General features: G+C 47.9%; 1 protein-coding gene across 2 annotated transcripts in view; it reads right to left on the bottom strand.

Annotated features, from left to right (window-relative positions):
• SLC39A11 (solute carrier family 39 member 11) overlaps positions 1-27,722 on the bottom strand; it is a 262,852-nt gene that overhangs the window by 172,004 nt on the left and 63,126 nt on the right. The window contains exon 5 of one of the 2 annotated variants that reach the window (XM_045837488.1): positions 1,011-1,152. In XM_045837488.1, coding sequence (XP_045693444.1) covers positions 1,011-1,152 — 142 coding nt within the window. The remainder of the gene's footprint in view (positions 1-1,010; positions 1,153-27,722) is intronic. The other variant, XM_045837489.1, reaches the window with a different exon arrangement.

Genomic DNA, 27,722 nt, shown 5'->3' with positions numbered 1-27,722 from the left:
CCCTGAGGTCTAGAGATCCCCTTAGTCTCTACACATGGTAAAACTATTAAATTGAAATGGCAGCATGAAAACAGGAAAAGACTTTTTTTCCTCCCTGAAATCCCTCATGTGAAGATAGGACCAGTCTATAGTCCATTTCTCCCTAATTCACTCAAGAGAGAACTCTGTGCAGAGAAGGGGCACCTACTCTCAACATCCTTTGCACAGTGTTAGGTCCTCTGTCCATGGTCTACAGAAGTGAGGAGGGCAAGAGACAAACTTTCCACAGCATCCCGGGCTTGCAGGTGAACCGTGGGACTTAAATTCAAAGGAAAAGAAAGATGTCCCCCTCTCCTCGTGCTAACTGGCCCTTAAATTAGCCAAATGCCCTGAGTGAGAGGTGACTGAGCAATGTGGGGGAGGAGGTGCAGGTGAGACTGGAAGACAACGTCATCTTTCCAGCACACCTTCAACTCTTGCTCAGTGGGCCACCACCTGGTCTGCCCCTCCCCACGGAAGGGATTCAGGAGTTGCTACCTGATTCCTCTCAAGGGACACATTCCCTCTAACTTAAAAGGCATGCGTTGGCCATGAGTGTTTTGAGGTGTTCTGGCTCCAAACTGAATCAGTGAGAGAAATGGCTACAGTTTCCCAGACAAAACAAAAAGATGAATGTCACAGACATAGGAAGGGTCATTTGGGGTCTGTCAGAGACAGGGAGATAGAGGGACAGATGCCCATACACTCTAACAGAAATCAGCCCGATCCCAGCAGAGGGGTCCTTACCCACTGTCCCAGTTAGGAAGACAATCAAAAGGTAGTACTACCCCCTGTGCAGCAAGCAGGTGGTTTGGAAAATAAATGAGATAGGGAGGCCTGGGGCCAGATGCCAGTTCAACCATGTGCAGAGTGGGATAAAGCATTCAGAGGGAGAAGAGAGAGAGCCCCTGGCATTTCCCATCATTCCTCCTGCCACCAGGCCCCCATCTATACTGTCTAGCTCAGCCCAGGGTCTGCAGCAGGGAGCTTGCCTGAAAGAAGCCCAGCTCTACCTATCCGGATGGAAAGTTCACTCTCAGGGAAGAGCAGACTGGGACCCTCGGCATCAGACTTCTTCATCAACGCAGGGTCCAAGTTCAGTGCCAGGGCCATCTGGGGGTCTTCTGCCGCGCCCTGAAACAAGAAGCAGTCACTGTAACACCTCTACTACCTTCATTCCCCAGAACCCTCCAGCTCAGAGCTGCCTGGGCAGCTTGCCAATCTCTACCAAGAGCATAGAGCCACCAGGCCTGCCCCACTGGGACAGACCAGCTGTCAGCAGGCTGGGTCATTAGGCAGAGGGCAAGCTTTCTGACTATAGAACTTCTGGGGTGACAAAAACAGCATCTAAGAGGTCCTTGTGGATCCTAGAAATAGGAAAGATGCATCAAAACCCTACTCCATTGGGCAAATGGCCTCAAAGGGTCCCTGAGCTGTCAAAAGAAGCCCAGGTTTGCTCAGGTAGCAGCCTTGGTACAGGAAGCAAAGTCAATTTTTTTTTTAGCCATTCACCATCTTCACACTTCTCATGAGACCAAAGGGAAAGCAATGCGAACAGCAGCACCTCAAAGGAGGGGAACAGTGAGCATCATGGAGCCCACCTCCGTGAAGGTCACGACATACGGGAGTTAGGTCCAGATGGCTTTCTAACAACCATGTCACCCTTCTCCTCTGTCACTAATTTGACTGATTTTGCATTGATCAGGCAGAGTCTTAATTTTGATCCCCACCTTTACTGAACAAATACTTATTGACCACCAGTTCTGTGGACACATGGTGAGCAAAACAAAAGTCCCAGCTCTTAGGTTCCAATAAAAAGCAAACAGATGAATCCAGAATGGGGCTGTGAGCTGGGGCTGTGAGCTGGGGCTGCCGCAACATCAGCTGGAAGCCCCCAGCCCTGCTGACAGCTTGCAAACACACAGGGGCTTGAGGGGAACGAGGAAGAGGGGGGACCCCACCCACACAAACACCTCCACTTTCATCCAATCACGTGGACTCTAAGGGAAGGTGAGTAGAATCATCTCCATGGGCCTGAAAACATTTGATTTTTTTTTTTTTGAGAACAAAAAGAGTTCCAAACAAACAGAAGTTGCCATTTAAAAATATGTGTCTCTGATATGGGAGAAGAAAGGGTATGTGATCCAGTCACTGAAATGCAGCCACTTACAAGCAAACACTAAAACTGTTTCCTTGGGTAAGTTTCTTACGTGATGAAATCTCACAACAATTATTATGCCTGGCTGTGTTTTACACACCCATAGGGACCAGAAAGTGAATCAAATGACTCAGATGTCTTATTTCATTATTTCTTCCCAACTAATTATTACAAACAGATAATTCTTCTTTCTTCCCTTCTTCTTTCATCTTCTCATTTGTCTGGTACATTGATATTGTCCCAATCATTTATTTGCAATGTCCTCTGTGATGCATATAAGGGTAACGAAGCCTCATTTAACTTTGTTTTAAAAGGGGTGGGGGGAAGTGTCGTGAACTCTCAGATCCCTCTGTAGAATCCTAGGGGCTGCAGGATGTCACCTGCTCTGTCCCGGGGAGAAGCACAAAGAGGCAGCCTGTCACACTGCATCACACTCAAGGCTGACACTACAGATGGACGGAATCCTGGGGACAGAAGGGACTTCAGGAAGGCCAGTCCCTCCCTATGCAGAAACCCCCCTCTAAGTATCCCAACTGACAGCTGGTGGCTGTGCCATGTGCCATGTGCCATATAGTCGCATCTCTTTGTTGGTTTATGTGCTTTAATTATTTCTAATCCTACATCTCATGCTGACATCTGAGGAATCGCTGCAGCAATAAAAGACGTGCTTCTCTATGAGAGCGTGTCAGCTGATCTTCCTTCCTTCGTCCTCCTTCTTTGTATATTGTGATCGATGCGTAACCGGGGAAGGCCATGGGAAGAGAAGCACTTCATTACAGAGAAACACAGCAGCATTAATGCGCTCAAAGCTGCTTATTTGACTGGAGCCCATTTAGTAAGGAGCAGCCTGGAGAGATACAGCTTTTAATTGACAACAGTGGTTTTCAACTGGGGTAACTTTGCCCTCACCCCCGCCACCACTAGGGGATGCTTGGCAATGGGCACTTTTGTATGTGGGGTAGGGCAGAGGGCGCTACTGGCATCCAGTGGGTAGAGGCCAGGGACACTGTTAAACACCCTACAGTGCACAGGGCAGCCCCCCCAACAAATGACCGGCCACATGTCAACAGTTCTGAGGTTGAGAAGCCCTGCTTTAGAAAGATTTAGGATGCTCAGGACCCCAAAGACCCCTGTATTATTGTAGGACTGGGAGCTCACAGACACTCTTTTTACTATAAAGATAAGACTTTTGTTATTCTCTAGGAAACTTGCCTGCCTTCACGTTTTTGACAAATTCTTATTAAGCATTAGAACAATTCCAGGTTCCAGAGATACAAAATAGCCGAGTCCCATGTCTGCATAAATCCTGTGTTCTCCTTCCACAGACAGACAATAAATGGACAATAAATTACAAAAGAGAGCACCAGGTAGTGATAAGAGTTAAGAAGAAAACTAAGTCATAGCCACAGTGATCTAGCCATCCTGGTATGAAAGTACTATGTTCTAGGTCCCACCACTTCACGCATTTTGGAATGCGTCAGCTCATTCCAAAATGCGGAGATGGAGTGATCCTTCAGAAAAGACCCGGGTGGGAGGACGGTGTCCGAGCCAATGTGAAAGTCAGGGAAGAAGCCACACTGACTTCTGAAGACAGTGTTTAAGGCAAGGAACAGGAGGGCAAACATCCCCCTTCCCACCACAGCCTTTTGCCACTTTATCCATCTATGTTCTGCTGGTTGTATTGCTTTATTTCAGTGCTGGGGTTAGGGGTGTACTAAGCAAATCCCATCCCAACTCCACTTAGAAGCTGCCCTTTGAAAATCAAGACAAAGACCCAGCATCCCCCACTGCACCCACCCTCTTCTATGCGCTGGATTCACATTCAGCAGGGCGGGCCCAGTTGTGCAGCTGGAGGCTAGAGGGAGCATCCGGACAGATGCTACGGACAGCTACCATACCCCACAGCTGGCAAAGCTCTCCACACACATCCCTGAGCCTGAGCCACACCCAGCCAGCCTCCCAGGGCTCCGTTCCAACTCCCTTCTGGGATTCACAGCATCCCCGCTCTCCACTCAACTGCTGATGAGGAAATCAAGAGAAATACGCCCCTTAATGTCAAGAAATTACAGGTGGGATAAGCCTCCACCTGCAGGAAACATCTGCAGGGCCAAGGTGGCTATCACCCTGCTGGGATGACACACCCCTCACTCCATGGAGCCCCCTTTGCCAGTAGGAGGGACTGCATTTCTTCACTGAAGCCCTAGATACACACAGCCTTGACTCGTGTGGGAATGACTGAGACCCCAGGGAGAAATTCCTTCTCTACATCCTCCTTCTGCTTTGCTGATGGCAGCTCACCCCTCTTTACTTGACATTATCACTTTCTTACATTTTGTGGCTTTTTTTAAACCTCTGCAAAAGCTTTTCCATTCACACCACCTCCCCCAACCCGTGCAGCCCCACGAGGAAGGCAAGAGCAAGCCACAAGAACTCTTCCCAGGCGGATGTTTGACTAATGCAAGCTTCCCTGACTTTCCCCTGTAGCTCTGAGAGCCTGCTTGACTGCCCCTCAGGAGGGTCTTGAGTCACCTTCTGTCCCTATCCTGGGGCTTTGGACAGTTCGGGGTGGCTGTGTCACCTTGCACCTCCCAAATGTCAAAGTGTCAGATATAGCCAGATGTCTCCCTTTCCTTTTGCACTACACCCTCCCCCAAGTCTTCATCCTACCCTCCTCCCCCATCTGTCCCCACCCACTCCTCCAAACCCAGCTAGTACAGGGAGGGAGCTGCTGGAAGGCACCAGGCAACACCCATCAGGGCCATGGAACTTGACATCACTGCCCTCTTGTGACAGAGGCTTTGGGGCAAGTCCCTGGGGCTCAGAATAAACACAGTAATTTCCACCCCTCTGGAAAGGCCACGCAGAGAAGCAGGAGCTGTAGAATAATTAGTACCTCCCAGAAGGAAAGAGAGGGAGTAGAGAGAGAGGGAAAGATAGAGGAAATAAAATGAGAGGAGGTGAGGGAAGGGAGGAGAGCAGCCCAGGAATATGCCTTACAGGAAATCGAAAGGGCTTCTGAAAATAATATGCTCATCTCCCTCAAGAAATCCAACCTGGGTGATTTCATCAGGGTTTGCTGTCCCAGGCACCAGGAAGATGGCAGTTGGTTCCTAATGTTTCTGGAGTCACGAAAGAAAAAGCCTAGAGCATAACTGACAGGACGCAGCCATGTCCAGATGTGGTCTACAATGGCAGAGGACAGCCATCAAATGACAGCTCTGCCGGCCCTGCAGCCCCAAGTCTCACTGTCTGTCCTAGTCCCAGCAGCAATCTTCTGTGTGTCCACCTGTCCCTGCTTCTTCCCCCACTGGGATGTCACTGCTCTTAGGGGAAGCAAAGACAACCAACCTGGTGTGTACCTGTGGCAAGCCTGACCTTCACCCAGCCCACGCATACCTCCTATCATGTGAATTTGAGCTGAGGGAACTGTGCGATCACTCCGAGCTTCCCAGGCCTCATGGCGGGTAGTTTACTTAATTGAGGTCTGTTAGCAGGTCAAAATTCCCTGATGAAGGGCCAAGGGAAAGGTCAGAGGATTAATTGGTGTCCCCTGCCAGCCACAGCTAAAGCAAGGCCCGAGTTACACCCCAGTGGAGAAGGGAAGCAGGATCTCAAGAGCGGCTCACACACACTCTACCCACCCCCAGAGTGCTTAGAAACCTGGAGCCCCGGGAGGGCTTTGCCTCCCTCCTCCCTCCCCAACCACCCTCTGCGTCTCTCACCATCCCCACTTAACCCAGACACATGAGGTGACATTAAATAATTGATACTGTTTTTATTACTGAGAAATTGCAATAATAATGACACTCGTAACACAATCTTAAATTATTCCACATAATGGAAAAAAAATTAAATGTCGCCCCTTATCACCAGTCAGAATATGGATGAAGCTTACATAATAGATGACCTTCTGTCCCGGGGAGCCCAGCAGCAGCCGGCTGCCCAGGCCCAGGCTGGCTCGGGTGACATCAGCCGGCCTCAAAGCAAAGGGGAACAGAGTGGCACAGACCCTGAGGCCAAGGGTACAATCAGCCTTGGGTCCTATTAGGCAGGTCACTGCTGTCTTCCTGGTCTCAATTTGCCTACACTTTCATGGGTCATTGGTCATAGCCAAAGGCCTAAAGACAAGAAGAATGACAATTCAAAGAACAAGATCCCTACTGGTTTCTGAAGCACAATTCACCATGCCTAGCCTGGGGCACTAGGATTGCACTCTGCTTGAGTCTCTTGTCCCTACAACAATAGGGTGGCATCCAATCAGTGGCCAGCAAGGCAAGTTTTCAAATTTCTAATTGTCCCATACTTGATTCTTTTGAAATCCTGGCTGAAGAAGCCCAAGCTCCTTCCTCCAGGAAGCCTCCCTGGATAAACCCAGCTTAGTCTGGATTAAGTGTGCTGCCCTGACATCCCACATGTGCTTCTATTACAACGTTTGCAGAACTGCACAGTTAACTTTGCGTTTCCTCAGCTATCTCAAAACCACGAGATTCTTAAAGCAGGAGCTGTGTCTTGCAGCTCTCCACTCAGGGCCCAGCACCGTGTCAGCATTCAATAACTAATCGGATTGGCTGGAAACAATATCATAAAACCTCCAAAATGATGTACAACATAACAAACAAAGATCCAGGTGAGCACATGACGTTCAGGCCCTGAGGAAGAAGGAAAGAGAGATTAGTGCAGAGAGGGGAAGAAAAAGCTTTAAAAGTATTAAAGACATTCTAGCTAATGGCAAAAAGCATGATTTTTGAACAAACTCCAGCTTCTAGCCTCTTGATGATTGTGTATGATCCTTAGTATCAGCCCCAAGACCACATGAGGATGTGACTCTCAACCCAGAGGTTCCAGCTCCATCTCCTTCTTGGCAGAAATACTCCGTATGGGGCAGCCCAGCTCACCCCCCTTGAAGGTAAGTTCTTCCCAACCTGAAGCCCCTGTTCCCTCCAAGGCCACATCTTCCAGCTTCTCCCCTACCCCCATCTCCTCCATGACCTTAGCCTGAAGTTTCACACGGAGGAAGTTAATTACAGACTCCTAGCCATATTTAAGCTGTGTAAGTATGCTATTACTCAAACTATCTTTTTAGGGACAAAATCTTCTCCCATTTCTGATGTCAAATCACTATTTTTCATAAAGCCTATTTAATTCTATTAAACAGAATTTAAAGCACCACACAACTCTGCAAAAATCCAGCTCTGTAAGAGTCTGCAAAGATGGCCCTCCGAAAGGTGTTCCAGGTAAGCAGCTCCATGCTGGTGTTCCAAAGAGCTGGGTCTCCCACTAGCCCGGCTGACAGGGAGGGGGCCTTGGCAGTGTCCCAAACCATTGTGCTTTTTCTTGTAACTTGTCTCCTTAAAACAATACAAACCTAAAGGAATGCAACTACCTAAGTAGAGTGAGGTATTTTCTAATTGTCAATGATTATCCATCACTCTTAAGCTACTCCTAGACCCAGTCCTAGAATTCATTAAAATACACCCATATAATCCACTCTGAGCCCTTTCTGCCTTTTCAACAGTTTGAGAACCCCTAGCTGATCTTTTTTGGGCAACTTTTTCTGACCTATGTTATCCTTTTGGAAGATATAAGATCCCCCCAGAAATCTGCTAAAAGTCAAGATTTCTCCTCATAGGAAAAAAATGCATGTATATCAGAAACTTGTTACCATGTTAAAAAATACCCCAAAACTCAATGGCCGCAAACAACCATCAGCTATGACTGCTCCTAAGTCCACAGTCCCCTGGAGGCCGCTGTGGATCTGCCGAGGCTCAGTTAACGTTGCCTGGACTCACTGGCACAGCTGTGGCTAGTGGCTGGCCTGCCCAGGGTTGGATGTTCTAGGGTGGCACATGCACCTGGCTGTGGGCCAGGAGGTGGCTGACTCATGGCTGGGAAACCTGGATTCCTCGCCATGGGACCTGCCATCCTTCCGCAGGCTAGACTGGGCTCATTCATGTGGTAAACTCGGGGTTTCAGGGGCAGAAAAAGGAGGCAACAAGCACTGTCAAGTGCTGTTCAAGTCTCTGCTTTCATCGCATGTTCTACCGTCTCAGCAAGTCGATGGCCATCGAGATTGAAGGGGTGGGTAAATCAATCTACTATTTCTCTTACCGGGGGGATCCAGGGTCACCAGAGCATGATAACAAGGGAGGAATTTGTGGCTGTTTTGGCAGTCTTACCACCGTGTATACGCACAGACACACCTACTGTTGCGTGAAGCATCCAGGAGCCCGTGAACTCCATGACAACCTCCATGGATCCAGTCTGCGAACAACTGCTCTCAATTAAGCCCACAAACTCTGTCTCACTCACCTAAGAGCACTGCTTCTCTGATGGGGACCAAGGGACACATTCTCAGTGGTCTAAAAGTTTTATATGAAAATTTTTTAATTTTGTATTTTCAATTAAATAGTCATCTAAAGACAATATAACATGAGCAATCTGAATCACTACAGATTCAGACTGACCCCTTTTGAACCAAAGCCTACTGCTCGATTTCAGTGCCTTTGTTTGCATTTGTGTTTACGATGGAGTTGGCACCAAGCAGTCTTGCCTCAATGACGGAGGGGCATTGTTGAGGGGCACACTCAACAGGTGGATGATGTTTGGGCCAAGCTCAGGCCAGTGACTTCATGGAGCCCTGTGTGGGTGACTGAGGTTTCCCAGCACTTCTGGCACAGCGGTGGGAGACCTGCCTCCATCCAGCAGCATTCGTGGGACAGACTCACTAGACCCAAAGGAGCTGCTGCAACTGTTGGTTATTTTTAGCCAAAGATCACCTGCCACAGCACAAAAATGTTATTGGTTTCAATTTTATGGACTTTGGTGTTTTGATGTGAATGGACAAGTAACCGTGGAAGAGCCGAAAGCATGAGGCCTAGCGTAAACCTAACTTTGGGCATGGGCATATTTATGCTCCTACATGAGTAGGTAGCAGTGCAATAAAAGTAGCTGGAATCAAAATTGGAAATGTATGGGTTTTATTTCCTTTAAAATGAATACGTATGTTAGTCTAATAGGAAAACACTGGCCTACAGCTGGCAATAATGGATTTTCCTCCTCTGGTGTTCCCCTCCCTATCAATTGCTATTTAAAATATCACCAGTTCATGCCCTGGCTGGTGCCACTCAGTGGATTCAGTTCACTCAGCCTGTGAACTGAAAGGTTGCAGGTTCAATTCCCAATCAGGGCACATACCTGGGTTGTGGGCCAGGACCCTGGTTGGGGGCCTGATGAGAGGCAACCAATATGTCTCATACACTGATGTTTCTCTCACTCTCTTTCTCCTTCCCTTCTCCTTTTTCTAAAAGTAAATAAAATATTTTTTAAAAATTAAATAACTAAAATCTTTTTTTAAAAAAAGTTAAATGGCAATCAGGTGCATGACATTGACCATGGAAATCTTCACTGCCCCGTGGAACTTTAAATAAAAATAAAATAGAATAAAACAGTGCCAATTCTGCCTTCACAATGCACACAAACCCTGAGAACTAAACAGTCACGGTGACCTAGCAATTGTTTTTCTCTGCTCAAAATAATGGAAACCATTTACGTCAGTATTCTCTGTGCCTCCTGCAGTGAAAGCAATATCCACCTCTGTGTGGACGGAAATCTCCTTAATGACTCCTTCTATCACAATATCCTAAAGGCCTCTGCTCCGTGAGATGCTCCCAGAGCAAGGATTCCACGCACGAAGACGGAAGCTCTGGGAAAGTCCACGCATAAGCAGGTAAAGGCTCTGAGAAATCCCATAGCAAGAACCAGGTTTTGCTTCATCCCACGTTTCCATTCTGAGTTAGCCATGTGTAAAAGCTATTAATATTCAGCAGATGAAGCTTTAGGGAACAGTGAGTGCTAGGAGGGATTCTCTTCTGTGCCCAATACTCAGAACAATCAGCAAAATAGTTCTCCTTACACTGGAACATGGTCGTACTGTATCCAGAAAAATAAAAAGGGTGCCTGGAGTACCCTGACCTCAATTACCCACTACTTGCACAGATAAAAGTCTGTTTGTCATGCTTAAAGATGAGTCAGTAGAATTTATTGTGTGTGTTTCTCCCCTAAGAGTCACACTAGCTTTGAAACCAAGAAAGTAATTATTTGATTAAAACCCACCCTTCCTTTTACCACAATAAAATAATAATCATGAAACCCCACCTTTCTATGATCAGTGCTGGCAAAGAGATCTTGATAACAGCAGTGCTGAGGGGAAACGGCTCAGGTCTGGCTAACCACCGATCTTTATAGCTTTGACAACCATAAAATGAATTGTACTGACTCCAAGAAAATAAGAGAGAAAGCAAAAGAGGCAGCCGGAAGACAGTCACAACCCACACCCCTCTTCCCATAAATGTCTGGTAGAGAACCAAAGCACTGCAACAACGCAACCCCAGATCCAGGGTGAGGCGAGGCAGAGGAGATGGACTGCGTGGAGAGAAGTACCCTTGGTCTTGACCCCCATGTTATAGAAATCAACTCTGCTGACACAAACCCTCCTGTCTGTAGCATGCTCAGCTTCTAGTGTGCCTTCTCTTGTATGACTGCATTTAAGGGTCAGTATCTTCTTGTGATACAGACCAACAAGTAGCAGCAGCATTACCCCTCTTGTGGGCTGAACGGTTTCCCACCCCTAAAATTTGTATGTTGAAGTCATAACCCCCAGTATCTCAGGTGAGACTCTATTTGAAAACAGGCTCTTAGGTAACTAAGTGAAAATCAAGTCGTTGGGACGTGATTTCATCAATATGTCTGGTCTTCTTATAAGAAGATGACCACCTGCAAGCCAAAGAGAAAGGCCTGGAACAGATCCTCCCTCACCACTCTCAGATAGAACCAACCCGGCCAACACCTTGATCTTGGGCTTCTAGCTTCCAGAACTGCGGGCCATAAACTTCTATTGTTTAAGACACCAGTCTGCGGTACCCCGTTATAGCAGCCCTAGCAGACTAACACACTCGCCCACCTTACACTTGAGGAAACTAAGTTGTAAAGGTGGATGTCTTGCTTATTAACATCACACCAATAATCAGAAATACAAGCAGAATTTGTACCCAGAATCTCTGACTCCCAATGTCATGACTCCTCCCACCATCATGCTGTGATTCACCAGCAATGCAGGCTTCTCAAAGAAACCCCACCAATATCGATCTGAGGCTGTGTGTACACAGGAGACACGAAGTTGTGCGCCCTGATGTTCAGAGGCGGGTGCTGTCTGAGCAGGAGTTCACACAGAGAGGTGTCAGCGTTCCTGTCTCTCCAGTCCTGGCAGAATGCCAGAGATATGCATCCACAAACCTCAACTTCTCACATCACTGGTGCAGAGAGATGGAAACTAATGCAAGATTCTAGGGGTAATGGCCCAACCTAAAAACCAGGTCTCCAGGCTACAAGAGAAAAGCTGGGAATGATAACTAATAATGTTCAAGATGGCCCAATGTGGTTTTAATTTGCCTCTCTCTGATAGCTAGCGATACTGAACATCTTTTCATGTGTCTCTGGATCCTCTGTATGTCCTCCTTGGAGAAGTGTTTGTTCAAGTCCTTTGCCCATTTTTTAATTGGGTTGCTAGTCTTCTTAGAACTTCATGTAAGTTCTTTATATATTTTGGAGATTAAACCCTTGTCTGAGGTATCATTGGCAACTTCATGTAAGTTCTTTATATATTTTGGAGATTAAACCCTTGTCTGAGGTATCATTGGCAAATATGTTTTCCCATATAGTTGGTTCTCTTTTTATTTTAATACTGTTTTCTTTAGCTGTGCAGAAGCTTTTTATTTTAATGACAAATACCATATGATCTCACCTTTAACAGGAACCTAAACAAAAAAAAAAAAAAAACACAAAGAAACAAGCAAAATATAACCAAAGACACTGAAATAGAGGACAGGCTGACAGTGACCAGAAGGGAAAGGGAAGGAAATTTCAGGGGAGAATGGGAAGGGTTTATAGGAACAAATATAAAGGACACATGGACAAAAAACTAGGGGGGGTACAAATGGGAGGGAGGTGGGGAGGGGTGGGTGGGTGGGCTGGAATGGGAGTAAAGGACAGAAAAATGTACTTGAATAATGATTTAAATTAAAAAAAATAAAAGATAAAATAAAATAAAAAGATGGCCCAATGTGGAAAGTAGACAGAGAAAGCTTGGTCATAAGAAGGGACAGAGGTCCCCTCAGCGCCATGCTGGGAGCACAGAGCCATCAGACGTGCATCCAAGCAACCAGTGTCAAAGGGATCAGAGGGACAAGGACCAACTGTTACAGACCAGGAGACAAACAAAGACTGCAGCAGAGTGGAGATGTCAAGGTGGCTTCAGTGTTTCTCCCCTAAACCATGTCAGGCAAAGCACAGCGGGGCCCGCAGTGCCCCGGAGAAAGGCCTGGATGGAGAGGGAGTGGAGGCAGGATGCTGTGGGGCCCTGGGGTGCTGGGAGGACTTCACAGTATAGTCACGGCACCTCACATTCACAATCAATGTCCTCATCAACTCCTCAGCCTCTGGCCCCTGCTCACGGCCTTCTCAGCAGTGTCCCATCCCCACAGAGACTTCACCAAGAGGGTCTGAAGCCTCAGACTGTGTCTGAAAATAGTCCCTGTGCCTCCTGATGAAAGGCTGCCCACCAGGCTAAGACACAGCTTCCTCAACAGAACTGCTGATCAGGGTATAGAGCCCCAAGGAGGCTGCTGGGAAAGGTGGCGAATCAAAGGGGGGCAGGGAGGGAGAGGGCAAGAGGCTTCAGATGAGGATAGAAATCCCTGTGCGTCTTTACACAAAGGAAATAATGTGCAAATGACATGCAAACCTCTTCAAAAGAGGAGCTATGGCTTTGAAGAACATATTTGATTTTTGTATAATGGGGCTTTATCCAAGACATCACTCTGCTTGAAGCAGAATTAATTATTCAACTTATGCGGGCTTGATGAGGGGTTGGCAGCAGAGGAAGTATTGAAGCAACCAGCTTCTAAGGACTGTTTTTCTGCTTCCTGCTGTTGATATGTGGGGACTGACACCTTCCCCTTTCCTTGCTTCTCTTAAGCCTAAATTCCCAAACCAACCACCACACTGAGGCATACAGCACGCCTACATGAGGTTCCTGCTGCTGCAGAACAAATCGCCACAAATCCAGGAGAAGAAAGCAGCAGTCATTTCTTATCTCTCAGTTTCCACTGTTCAGGAATGGGTTTAATGGGTCTTCGGTCCTTTGCTCTGGGCCTCACCAGGCTGTGATCTCATCCAAATCTCAGGGCCCTCTGCCAAGTGCACTGGCTGTTGGCAGAATTCAGTTTCTTGCAGACAAGGACTGAGGTCCCCCGTTTCTTGCTGCCTACCAGTAGGGGACCGTTCAGCCACCCTCAGGACCTAACCAAAGACAATTCACAGCACGGCTGTTGGCTTTTTCACGGACAGCAGGAAACATTGCCTCTCTTCAAATCTGTCTGACTTCAGGAAAGGCCCAGTCCCCCTTTAAAGGGCTCCCCTGATTAGGTGGGGCCCACCAGGATAATCTTCCTGCTGACAAACTCGAAGTCAGCCGACAGGTAACCTGAGCAGTAACCTAACGGGAAGGAAAGACCATTGAGGGAGGCACTTCTACAGCACGTACGCCAGGGGGGTGCAGCTGTCCGGGGCCTTCTCACCTGCAATACAAATGGTCAGTGTCACCTTGAGATTCCCAGAGTCCAAATGGTCCCTTAAGATGGCTGAACCGGAAGCCCTTCGTTACGGAGAAGATGCAGTGTTCCACCAGCTCTTAGCAGCACGAATTTTCCATTGAAGCCCCAACCTCACAGAACAAATCCAGTGTCTTCTGACACACAGCAGACACAGGTGAGGTGGGTGAGTGTCCCAAAGGTTCAGCCCGGCAGAGGCTTCAGCTCAGCCACCTCGGGAAAGAAATCTGTGGTAGCCTCGGGGCCACCTGATCCATTAGGCACAAGAAATACTGTGTCTGGCAGCCCAATCTGGGGGCCCCTGAAAATGTTTAAATTTATTTTACAATCAGAAGAAAACAGTGAGTAATAATGAATACATAATAATGAATCCAGCCTGTTGGTATACCTGTTGGTATAATTCATCTTTATACCAACAGAACTATAAAATGTAATATTTTATCCTTTTTTGGTGGAAGAAGGGGCTCATGAAAACAAAAGCTTGTACAGCCCATGAAAGTCCACAGGTGAGCCTGGCGGCGGTGCCAGCACCGAACATCGCTGTTCCCTGTCCAGCTCTATGGCGAGTCCAGTGGGCACCCGGGCCTGTCTCAGAAAGAGGAGCCAGTCAGGCCCGAGGTCCTACTGGCCGGCCTTTGGACAAAGGGAACTGAGAGTGCTAACTGGCATGTCAGGAGAGTTCCCAGGCCACAGCAGGACAGCGCTGATATGCCAATTAGCCCGACGGGAACAAATAAGCCCGAAGTTATAAACAGAGGGCTCAGAAGGCCACCCTGGGTCCCTGGATGAGCCACTTAAGCAGCATTTGAGTCCATGGTGATGGTGGACTCCTAATTCCCATCCACCACCTCACAGCTGGGGGTGCATGGCCTCCAGCAGGGTGGAAGGATATAAGTGAAGCCACTAAAATCCTTCTCGAATGCCAGAAAACGGGCATAAAACTATTACCAATAATGTCAATAGGATCATCATCCCATTAAAGAAAAAGAAAAAGGAATTGAGCGTGTTCCTTGGTGTTCAGAGGTAAGTATTAGTGTAAAAATACTTGGGCATGAGGATGAAAGGGGAGTAGCAAAATGCCAAAAAGAGTTGGAGGAAAGGAAGGAAGGAAAGATAAATAGGGAAGAGGCTTAAAGGGTGGGAAACCAAAATGAATGACAATAGAAAGATCAGAGAGACATGGGGTGTCACACCACCCCAAGAGCTGTGAAGCCTGGACGGAAAGGAAGGTCAGGTGGTAACATCCTTCAACTACTGTCTGTGAAACAAGGAGGATTACACTGGACAGTCCCTAAGGCCTGTTCTACACCCAACCTTCTATAAATCTGCAAATTTCTTATTTCAACCAAAGGGATGATGTGTCCACAGGTACCTAGGACAGGTAAACTAATTTAGGAGAGAAAAAGCACAGCATCGCTCCCCAACTAGAAAGATAATTCATCACAGAAAGCACCAACAGCCAGAGGAAAGTGCCCTTTGCAAGGAACACAAACCCATCAGAGGCAAAGAAACTGATTGCTTTTCTCCATCACACAGCCACAGGTAGAACAACATATTCCCACTGTACCCCTTCAGAGTGGATGCAGGTGGCCAGCCAATCAACCTCGAATTAACCAGAGGGCCCAGAGGGCTGGCCAGAGAGAAGGTCAGTGCCAGGATATGTGGGATTAGCGAGGGAGGTTAATGCCAGAGTTCACTGCCCCAGACCACACGTCTAAGGACAGCATTCTCCTCTGCCCGCTGGGTTCTTTCCCACTCTCAGTTCTTGCTGTCACCACCAAGGGAACAACTAGTATCAAGCAAGCCCCCTCCTCATCCTCCTCCCTGTGGCATCCTCTTTCACCTGGCCTGTAACATCATCCAGTATGCAGCTCACAACCAAGGACAAACATCAATGTTCTCCCAGAGGGACCTGGAAACATTCGGATTTGGTTGTAAAAGTAAATGCATATCTGGAAAATGAGCTGTTGCCCAAGAAACCCCATAAGTTAAGGACGAAGCAGGAAGGAAAGGTGTCTGTCATTCAACTGAGAGAGGTGCCCTGTGATGGTAAATACTGAGAGCCCAAGGCCAAGTGCAGAAGAAGGTCTGCAGTGACTCACTGCAAACTGGCGGCTTGGTGTTGTCTTTCCTCCACCCCCACTCCCGCCTGCCACTGCGCCACTGTGTGGAGGGAACTAGGTGTAAGTCTGAAGAGCTGCTGGCTATGCTTAAGGTCACCTAGAGGGAAATGAGTAACTGCTCAAAGGCACCCCAGCCATCCTTACAGTTGCCCACCTGCCTCCACTCAAAGTCACACCTGTGGGTGCAGGTGGGTGAGGAGAGTGAAGGGACACATAACGTCCATGGAGGCCCTGCCTTCCATGTATACCTGTACTTCTGGTGCCAGAACTCCAGACCAGGTGCAAGAAAGGACGAAGGAACAGGCATGGTGCTTACCCCTGCTGAGTGAGAAAAACGCCAGAGCCAGATGTGACCAGTCTCAATCACAGAAGAATCTACATACAAGCTGCGGATGCAGTCCTAGGCATCACAAAGAGCTAACTAAAAGGGGGGGAAAGGAGGGAGTATGTATTTATTTCATCTGTTTTTTCAATGACTTCCTAAGCTAGGGTTGTTCTGACCCCTCACCATCCCCTGCTGGAGCAGAAAATCGGAACCCAGAGGCCTTGGCACCCCACATCTGAAACGCCCAGGAGAGATGTCACCACAGGAAGCCAGGGCCATGGAGGGGAGACCACAGTGTCCCAGGTTCTGGAAGGGGACACACCAAACTCATCTCCCCAGTTGCTGGGGAGAAGACACTGAAAACAGATGATAAGATGATAATGTTGGCCTTATCTCTAATATTTTTTTTTAAATATTAGAAGCCCAGAGGGCCCATGTCACATGTAGAGGCCACAGTGAGTAGAGGCCTCCCTACACCTGGCATTCCAGCCACCAGAGCAGTTTGCACTTTGTCCTCCTAAAATGGAATCACCCCACCAGAGTCTGGGGATCAGTTCTCAGGGAGAAACAGGCCAGTGGCGGCGTGCACCAGCTTGCTGCTCTTGAACCTGGGTTTCCCAGAATCCGTAGGGCACTTGTCTTTTGCTCAAATAATTTTTAAAAGTCTCTAAGCCATTTAGCCTTTAGGCTTTCAACAGTTAAGGGCCAGCTTTAAAAGAAAATAAGCAGGGAAAATCATCACTAAGTAAACCAGAGTCATTTCTGGGGTTAGTGAAAAGATATCAACAGAGTATACTCTCTCTCCCCACTCCCAAGCTTCTCCCCACCCCCCACCCCACCCCCCCCAAAAAAAAGGAATCAAATTTTTCCTCTAGACCAGGAACCAGAAGCCTAGCTTGCAATTTTCTGCTTCTGGTGATTGTGACTTTCTCACCTTCACATTTGCAACACACTTTATTTGGGTTGGGAAATGAGTTGACAGACAGGTGACAAGCCCTTCATCAGAAGCTACAGCACTCACTCAGGAACCAGCCACTCGGGCTAACACAGGATTTCCCTTTCATGCCTGAGACAAAGAGACGCCTGAGCATGTGAGTCAATGAATTGCCAGAGACAGGGCACAAGAAGCCACTAAATGAGAAAGCCCCGTCAGCTTAATATCTACATGAAAAATCAAGCTTTTGACATCTTGCTCAAGGCAAACTCACTGATAAGAATGAAGTTAGCTGTGATACACCAGGACATGGCCCTGGAGGCTCTTTTTTTTTTTCTTTTTTTCCTTTTTGACTATTAAAAAGGTGACTGGAGGATCAGCTAAGAGAATGGCTACTATGGGGGGTGGGGGGAGCCTGAGTCAAAGGACCAGTGAAGTCCTGGGGTCACACTAGGCATCTAACCTCCCCAGGGGGTGAGAAAAAGCCCCCACAGCCCATCAGAAGCGAAGCAGAGAACCCATGGAAACACCCAGCAGACAGAGACAGACAGACACACACACACACTCTCTCTCACTCTCTCTCTCTCTTTCATTTTCTGTCTCTGAAAATCACTTGATATCTCACATGGCAAGAAAGCAGCTCTGGGTGGATTATTCAGCCCCACATCCCACAGGATATGGGACAAGGCCCTCAATTTTAATGAAAGCCTCAGCCCTTTATCTACAAACCCCTTCTGACTGAGAATGTGTTTTCTCCTATTTTCCATCCAGATGGAGAGTAAACATAAAAATCATAAGAGTGAGACCGCCATCAGTCCTTGTGATGAACAACAGCTCAGCAAGGAATTTTGCGAGAGAGCAAATCCGAAGTGTTTCTGAAGCGGCTCCCTCCATCCCTGGGTGGGGCAGGCGGGAGGACTGCACCTGTGGGTGGAAAGCCTTCCTTCCCCAGAAGGGTGACCCCCAGGGGACCGCTGTTCAGAGCCTGTGGCTTCCTGAATGCCCCCACCCAGTATAACTGGGCACTAGACTGCTTAACAGTTTATTTAATTAAAGAAGAGCAGCTTCAGGCAATGGAGAGCCTGCACACCTCTAATTTAGCCATTTGGGGAGATAAGATTATAGCTACAAAGCATCTGCGGTTTGCACAAAACAGCTGAAATTTCGACCCTGGGACAAAGCACGCTTCCAGCCTGCTGGCACTTGAGCCTCTCTCTAGAAGACATTCACATAGCAAGCTTAGCAGGACACCTGGCATGGAATCAGCCCTCGGTGAACATGAGCTGGGACTGTCGTCGTCAACATCATCATCATCATCATCATCATCATCATGACAGAAAGCTGTGGCTGGGCCTACCGTAACCGTGGAAGCAACAGGAAAGGGAAAAGAAAATGGACTCAGTGTCGTTGGAACAAAAACTTAGTAACTCGGATCTCAACTTGGGGGGGGGGGGATGCTCATCACACAGAATAAAAAAGACACAGGAAATATAGGCAGCTGTATTGTGTAACTGTGTATGGTGCCAGGTGGGTACTGGAAACATCGGGGGGAGCACTTTGTAAAGTGTGTGACTGTCTAGCCCCTATGCTATACACCTGAAACTAATCTAAAAGCTATAATTGAGAAAAAAATTTTAATTTTATGGCATTTTATGCCTGTCAACACCATCACTTTTCTCCTTCACCATCGTGGCCAGCGTGACCCATCACTTTAGGGAAGGGGAGGGTGAGAATCAGTGAAAGGTGGGGGGAAGGCTTCACAGCCGGGCCAGGTTTGGGCATTACGATATAGATCGCTCCCTCCCACCCTTCCATTTGATAGATTCACTCTGCAGTCTCCCCATCCAATCAAAAGCCTAATATTTACCCAGTGAAAGCAGTACTTGTATGCGTTGCCACCTAAAATCCAATAAGTATGGAGACAGAAAAGAGGCTACCTGCTTGGGAGGCATGAGAGCAAACACAGCTAGCTCTTTAATACGCCATTGAGCTAATCGATACCCTCTCCCATTTCCACTCTGGGGCCCTGGGCCAGCCAAGACTTAATCATTCTTTTCCATCATTACATCCCTCGGAGGAGCTTAAAAAGAAAAGGTCGCTGTTTTTCAGTTTGTTCTCCTGTATTTGCCAAACGCAGGTGACTTCCTGGGGCCCCTGAGGCTCCCCTCCTAGACCACAGCACCCACAGACAGTCCTCACCAGGCCTTTTGGAGTGGACTGCAGAAACAGGACATGGTCCTACTGACGGAAACCACTCTACTCATTGCCTTCAGCTGCCTTGTCAGGGTCACGTTTTGGACAGACCTCCTGTTGGACACTCTTTGTTTAGAAATCAAAATATATAAACACCTCACTCTGCAGGAGGTCGGCAGGAAGGGAGGGAGGCTGTGCGCTGCGGGATACCACGGCCAGCCCCTGGCACCTGACTCTCTCCTCTGCCGAGACCACACAGGCTCCCAGCTGAGCCCTTGTGCCCACCACGGACATATGAGGCCCACCACGGGTACCTCCAAGTCTGTTCTGCTTGGTCTTTTCTAAGGGAATTTGAACTAACAGTAAAATGGAAAAATTACAGAAGCCCTCAATTCCTTGCACAGAAGTTGGCTCAAATAACTAGTTAAGATTAGGTTCGTTAGGAGAAACACAAAACCCTACTGCAATGACTTAAACACATAAAGGGTTTATTTGTCTCGCTTGACAAAAAGGCTGAGAGTCAACAAAGCTGGTTCAGTGGCCCGAACACTGTCAGGAGGAATGGGACTCCCTCTGGCTCCCTGCCCTGTCACCCTTAGTGATGGGTGCTGCATGCCCAGGGGTTGCCATACTGTTCCAGGAGCGAAAAGGGGTGAGGGAGAAGACGAAAAGGGAAGCCATCCCGGAAAACTTCTGCTGACCCTATCACATGGGTCTGTCTAGCTGCAAGGGAGGCTGCCACACAGAGGATTTATAGCGGGGCACATCACTAGATCAAACAACATTGGGGTTCCGTTAGAAAGGAAGAAAGGGGAAGTAGATATTCGGCAGGGTATCAGTTCAACTGCCGTGACCAAAGTAGAAAGTCAGTAATGACTAATGTATAGTAACAGACTATTTCTTAGGAAAACATCGTCAGTTGGCCCAGGGCAGATATGGTGAATAGGGCAGGTATCAGCAAGGACTCCAGCTTCGAGAAAACGAGAGAAAATGCCAGACATCTTCATATTGTTGCGAAAGTTAACTTGTTTTTTAATGATTCAATTTGCTGTTATTATTTTAACCTCTTAGGTCCTCCGAAAGGATTTTGAGGAACCTCCAGGAGTCCCCAGACTACACTCTGAGAACCCCCACCTTAGCGTCACACCACCTTAATAAATGAACAAAGGGGCCTGGACAACACAAACAGTAACTTGGTTTCCAGGTCAAGTGCTCATCTTCCATCCCAATTTCCCACTGAGAAATTTTTTTTAAAGTAATAACTGACACATTTGAGAAAATGTGAGCTCCATGCCCCGGCCCACTCCTGCCCCGCTCCCGCCCCACAGGGGCAACCACAGTTGAGAAAACTAAACTGCAGGGAGGAAATCTTCTTTGCAGAAAGGCAAGGGGACTTTTCTGTTAGGTCTCTGGATTACTGCTGGCCTTTTAACACCAGGGCGTAGGTCCACTTCTATGCAGGCTTTTTTCAATAAATGCTGTAAATGTATTTTGGCTTTCTTATGATTTTCTTAATAACATTTCCTCTTCTCTATCTTACCTTATTGTAAGAATACAGTATATAATAACATACAAAATAGGTGTTAAGTGTTTGTACTATCAGTAAGGCTTCCAGTCAATAATAAGCTATTGGTAATTAAGTTTTGGGGAGCCAAAGTTACACATGGATTTTTGAGGGGGGCAGGTCAGTGACTCTAACCCTCTGCATTGGGAAGATGGGTCATTGACTCTAACCCTCATAGTATTCAAGGGTCAACTGTATACATTTCAACTCCTGGGCCAGGAGTGGCAGGCAGAATGTTTTAAATGATCCCCCAGGATATCTTGCCCCGATCCCCAACACCTGTGACTGTAACAACAGCCAGTCCCAGGACTGTGGCAGGTGGTACAGCACAGTTGACCTTAGGAAGGGAGATGATCTGGGTGGCCAAATCTGGTCACGTGAGCCCTCCAAAGCATAGAGCTGTCTGTGGTGATGTCAGAAGATTTGAAAATGAGGAGCTGATGCACCATTGCTGGTCTGAAGCGAGGGGAGACCATGTGAGAAGGAACCAGAGTGCCTCAGATTGCTCAGAGAGGCCCTCAGCTAACAGCCTGAAGGGATGGAGACCTCACTCCCACAGCTCACCAGAGATCTGCTGAATTCTGCCAACAAGCATGAGCTTGGAAGAGCAAGCCAAGCCCCAGGTGAGAAAGCTGCCAACTGACATCTTGACTTCAGCCTCTGAGGCCCCGCAGAGAAGCCCATGTCTGCCTAGACCCCTAGCTTAGCTCTGGGAGTTAATGCATGGGTACTGTTTAAAGTCACTGAGTTTGTGCTGATTTGTTAAGGAGCAAGAGACAGCTAGCAGATTAGGGCAGGGAAAGCAGAGTGGCCCGGGGGCCTAGTCCCTGCAGGGCGAGGCCTGCCTTGTAGATGGCTGAGGCAGGAAGAGATGTCCCCTTGCTTGGTGAGATAAGGCAGTAACAAGACTCCATTAACTACCTGCAAAAGCATCAGAGAACATGAAGCAGCAAAGAGCAGTTTCCCACAACATGCAGAGAAAGGGGCTCGGGAAGATATGTAAAAAATAACCACAGGGTGCTTGCACTTTATATAATCCATACAAACTAAACAGCTGACACAGAAACACCCACACAGCAACACTGAGTTGGGGGAAAGGAGAGTCACAACGGTGGCAATTTCCAAAGGGCAACAGCTCCCCAGGTGCATGAGTGCCTTCATTCAATAAGGCAATGAAGCAGCTGAGCTGGCCTGGAAAACACCATCAACCCACCAGCAGCCCTAGGCAGCCAATGTGTCCAGGAAATCAACACCATTAGCATTTGTTCCCAGGATCCTCTCTCACCAGCAAAGCTGTGGAAATGACAACCAGAGGTGAGTCAGTGGGCCACCAGAGAAAAGCTAACAAAATGACAGTCCCCAAGGTTCTCCATCATCTATGGCTTTCTAGCTGGAATGGCTATTGGAAAGCTTAGGGGCCATGTTCCAGCCTGCAGGCACGGCAGGGCCACCGGGTCAGATAACCAGGCTGGCCCTCACTTCCTGGTGCTAGACCCCATCTGGAAGCCTTAGAAATAGCCCTCATCTTACCTGCCCCTGGGGTTTCCTCCCTCCCTTCCTCCTTCCATCCCTTCCATCATCAGATATTCTGATATTCCGATAAACTGAGCATTTACCGATGTCAGTCCCTGTGCTAGGTGCTGGCAACCCGGCTGGGAACAAGTCAACAGGTTTCCCCTCCTCAAGGACAACAGCCAATGAAGAAGTAAAAGCATAAACACACAAGGAAACAAAATGGATAAAGAATGGTGATGCCAGGTTCTAAAAAGGACAGAAACTGGAAGACCCAGGCATGAGGCAGGGGAGTCAGGAAGGGGCACAGAGCTGCTGAGGGCCTGGAGCTGGGACAGGGCTTGGCTGGGGCTCAAGCTGCAGAAGGCGGGCGGCAGAGCTGGAGAGGTATCAGGGGAAGAGCACATGCCATAGATGGCACAGGTGACGTAAGCAGGAGCCCAGGCTGTGGGGTGACGTTTGTCTGTAACACTAAGTACAAAGGGAAGCTGTCAGAAGGCTCTTAGCAGGGGGTGATATGCTGTGATTTATGCATGTTAAAGAGCCTTCTGGCTACTCTGCAGAGAACAGACTGATGGGGGTGGGCTGCGGAAGCCGGAAGACTTGTTGGGAGGCTCCTACGGAGGGAATTCCAGGAAAGAGCGGGTGGGTGATGGATTAGGATGTCAGCAGTGGGGATGGAAAGGAGGGAATGGATTCAAGAAAACTTAAGGGAAAGGAGCCAGTCACACTCGTTTGTGAGAATGAGCCGAAATGACAGACAGTCTTTATTCTCATCAAATGCTCACTGTGTGCAGACTCGGGATAAGGCGCTGCCCTCGGCCCTGGAGTACAAAGAGGCATAAACTCTGGAGCTTGCCTTCAGAGAAGTGAATGTCAAGCCAGAAACATAATTAATAAAGATTCAAACAAGAGGCACTCACTTGGGGACAATAAATGACACGGATGACTCATGCTACACAAGAGTTTGAGAGGAGAGGAGTGTGAGTTCTAAGAGCACTTCTGATCAGGAAAAACTTCATCTGTCCTCACCTGGCCCTTGAGAAGCAGCGAGGGGACAGGGGACCGCTCTAGGGAAGGGAACGGTAAAGGAAGGGAAGCATTCGATACTGTAAATCCTTCTGGAACCACTGGCTTCCTCCCTACTCAAGTGACTGCAAAGGGGCCCTTCAACAGGGGTTCACCCTCTAATCCCACCTCCAACATCAGACCAAACAAATCATATCTAAAGCAGGTGGCATGCCAGGACACTAAGGCCTCAGCCCAACTGGCTGGCAGAGTCTCAAACCACTGTTGCTGCAAAGCAGCCTGCCCACTCTCTATGAGCTGCTCCCCAGCACCTGAATCTATTGGTTTGCACACCTGTTCTCCAACTGGGAGCAGCCCTTCCCAGCCAGCTTGCTCTGTTGACCATGACAATCTATTTGCATCCGTAACTCCCTCTGACAAATGTGGTACAGGGATGCTGGCTGGGCATCCTGGGTCTCCTGGAAGGATCCACCAGAACCAGTCCCAGCTCCCATGTGAGTCCAAGCATCTGTCCTACATCCACGCCCAGTGCCGCCTCCCCACGACTCCTGGGCTCCAAATCTTTCCAGGCCTGAGCTGGCTGAAATTCCTCATGTCCCTTTAGACACTGTGGTTCAGATAGCTCAACACCTTTTTGGAGAGTTTTGCTGAAAGCCAAGTATACTCCTACCCTCTCCACCTACCCTATTACAGCCAGCTTTCTTCCTGGGTCACCAGCAGCCCATGCCTCTAAAGTTCCAAAACAATTTACAGCTCACTTGAGGTACAGAGAAGGCAAGCAGTTACACTGCTCCTAAAAGACCCTGATTAAATCCTCTAAAGCCATCTCAGTTTTTAACGTGCACCAGAATCACATGGGGATCTTGTTGAACCCTGATTCTGATTCAGTGGCGCAAGGTTGTGGCCCAAGATTCTGCACTTCTGACAAGCTCCCAGGTATGCTGAGGAGCTGGTGGGGGCCACACCTTGAGTAGGAAGGTCTCAGATCTCTCAGAATTCTTATCCACCAAGTTTAAAATCACCCAGCCCACTTTCTAATACAATCCCATAGACACAACATGGTAATACTTATAGCAAACTCAGACTAATGCACCAACAGCAATAAATCATCTTGTACTCACAATATGTGGGGAGTTACGTAAGAAATGAGGGTTAACTCAAGATGAGCCCTCAAGATGAGCCCTACTGCAGACTAAAAACTTGAGTAGCCCCTGTTCTTTCACTCTCTTGTTACTGTTGCCTACTAAATTCCCAAGGCAAAGGAACACTCCAACTTGACTTTCCAACTTGGACTGTGCCATGCTTACCTCCAGCTTTAAGAGATGTAATCTGTGCTTCCAAGAAAGGATGTAGTGGGATCACCGATGGCACCACTGGACTACTTTCTTAATTGCTGCAGAATCTCTGCAGGAAATGTACAAAGCTAGAATATTGCAAGCTTGGAAGAGGCCCCAGGCTCTCCACAGAGTGATCACTGCCATCGGATGTGCCAGAGGGAAATACTCAAGTCTTGGAAACATGACCCAGCTTCCACACAGCTGACCGAGAATCCAGCAGGGAGCAAAAGTGAGTCAACAGCAAAACTCGCCAGCAGGAGAGCTGGTAGAGACTGAGCACATCCAAATAATAAGTCCCCCAACTCAACTGCCTTCCCTGTGGCTGAAGATAACTAGGGATGAAACAGTCAAGTCCACTTGTCAAACTATTTCCCCCTGTAAGTAGAGGCAGGACCAGGGGAAACACTAGGAACTGAGGCCCTTCTCTGTGCAGTTGAGTCACAGTTCCTCCCCTAACTGGACTCCCAAAGTGCAAACCGCGGAGTGCAGCCAGAACCCTACTTACATCAGAGCAAACACCAGCTAGCACACCTGGAGGGAACAGGTGCTGTGACCTGGAGCAGAGAACGAGCAAATACTGCACAGAGGACCTGGAGAAGTCAGGAAGAGGTGTAAATAGGCAGTGTGATGTGTCCTACATAAGGTAACAAGTGCCTTCATAGTTAAGAAGGAAGAAATATGAAAAGGTGAGAGAAGACCACATTCTATCATGAAACACAGTCCAGACTCTCTGAGGTTTGGCACTTGAAGGAGACTCTTCAGATGGAGAAAACTTTCTGGGGATTCCTGACCATTTAGGGTCTTTCACTGGCCCCCTACAGAGGAAAGCTGGGAGTAAGGAAGAACAAAATTAGGGTGACAGGCTTATGAAGCTATTCACACCCTTTGGGGCTAGATTACAGGCGTCTCAGTTGTCATGTGGAAAAGCAAAGGTCCCAAGGTCCAGGGAGAGGTCTATACTCTGTAAGCTAGCTGTCCTCTGTTGGTAGTTAACAATGTCTTTAAAAATGTCAGCCTATCTCAGCAAAAAATAAGCAGGTATTTGGGTCCATACTTTTGTGTCAAAGGCAGAGGGACAGTGAGCAAAGTGAAGATTAGGGAAAGAGCTGGATTTCATTAGATGCTTGCAATGGAGTTTCCCTGCAATCTGAAACTTCGAGGCTCAGAGTTTTGCTTCAACAAGGAGCCAGTCATTTTTACTAGCTATGTGAGTCTAACTTAAGATAATAACACCTAATAGTAACAAATGTTAGGCATTGAGGTTATTGCGTTGGGTGGATATTTTTATTTAATCCTCTCAAACAATCCTGTGCAGCCAGTGGTATTTTTATCCTCATTTTACCAATGAGAAAACTAAGATGTAGCGACCTGATCTAACTTCCTCAAGCACACACTGTGAGTCTCAGAGGAACTGGAAAACAAAAGCCAGTAATCTGACTCGGGACCTCTGCTCTCATCACCACCACCCACACCACCCACCACCACCCAAGATGCCATAACAGCCATGGCTCTGGCTCCAACACTGACTGTGAAGTAACAGGACAAGGGCAGGGGAGCAAGGTGCATAAGGAAGACAGGGTCACCAACTTTGTCAGGAGCCCTCAAAGAAAGGTCCACTTCAGCAGTCCCTCAAGATTCCAGCAGAGCCACCACCCTACAAGACTTTCTGGACTCTGAGCTTGTTTCCTGGTCACCACTTGAAGTACAAAACACAGCTCTTTCTTCTTGACATTCACATGCAATAATGTCCCAGATCTGGGCTTCTGTAGTGTCGTCTCACTGAAGCTATGAGACCCACCATTTCAGGACCCCATTCTCACTAAATGAACCAACACTCACTGAACCCCTTTCTGTCTGCATGGGGCACCCCATTCCTGTTGCAACCTGGTGCATCTCTGCCAAAAAAGTCCAGATTTTTTTTTTAATTGGGACTCCCAAAATGAAAATGCTATTGCTCCTTTGATACTCAAGCCCAGGGTAGGTTACAGAAAATCATGTCAAAGGATTGATTTCTTTGCATTAAACATATTCACTCCAGCTCAAGGAGGCTTTAGTCTGGTTGGCATTTGAGATACTTTTGCATTTTTGGCTTCTTTGCTGCAAAGTCACTGACATCTTCAATGGGCACGACCCTGAGCTATGTTCCCAGCTAACAAAATACCTCCTGTCACTCAACAGTCTCAGAAAGCCTGTGGTAAAGGAAGGTCACTGCTGAAGTCAGCAGAGCCTCAGGGGGTGGCAGGACAAATCTAAGAGGCAAAGTCCTAACAAATTCTGTTTCTCAGTAAGCATGTAGAGTCCCACGTCTGGCCACAGAGCTTAAAGCCAGCAGAATGGGCAGAAACTGGATGTCAGGAGGTCTTTGGGAGTCTCCTCTAATTGTGTTTCTTTTAAAGATGATCCCACATGAATTGAAAAGGAAAAGAAATCACTGTCCCTCGGTACCAGATTTCCTCTAACCTCCAAGTGGTTCTCCACAGAGCTTGCTCTCACCACGAAGACTGGGCTATTCAGCAGGAACACAGCTCAAGACTGCTTCTCTACTTGAGAACTGGACTCAAGAGCTACTCAGATATAAAGCCAATCTCATTCTTAAAAAAAAAAAAAAAACCTCATGTGCTAATGAACTTCCCACATCTGCCCATCTTAGTGTTACAGATTTTGCATTATCGGGATAGATGCCAGAAGGTCGCTGAGTCTGCGGGCTTTTTGCTGTGCCCAGGCGGGCAGCCCCGTCCCTCAGGCTGATCATCAGACCACTCAGATTGACTTAAAAACAGCACAGCTCTAAAAATACATGTCAACTCTTCACTGAGTGCAGAGCAGGAAGGAGAAAGGACAGGAGTAAATGCAGGAATGGACA

The sequence above is a fragment of the Phyllostomus hastatus genome, unplaced genomic scaffold, assembly GCF_019186645.2.
Source record: "Phyllostomus hastatus isolate PE091 unplaced genomic scaffold, TTU_PhHast_1.1 phas_contig_210, whole genome shotgun sequence".
Lineage (NCBI taxonomy): Eukaryota > Metazoa > Chordata > Mammalia > Chiroptera > Phyllostomidae > Phyllostomus > Phyllostomus hastatus.
Note: the sequence above shows the minus strand (reverse complement) of the source record. Positions and strands in the feature narration are given on the sequence as shown.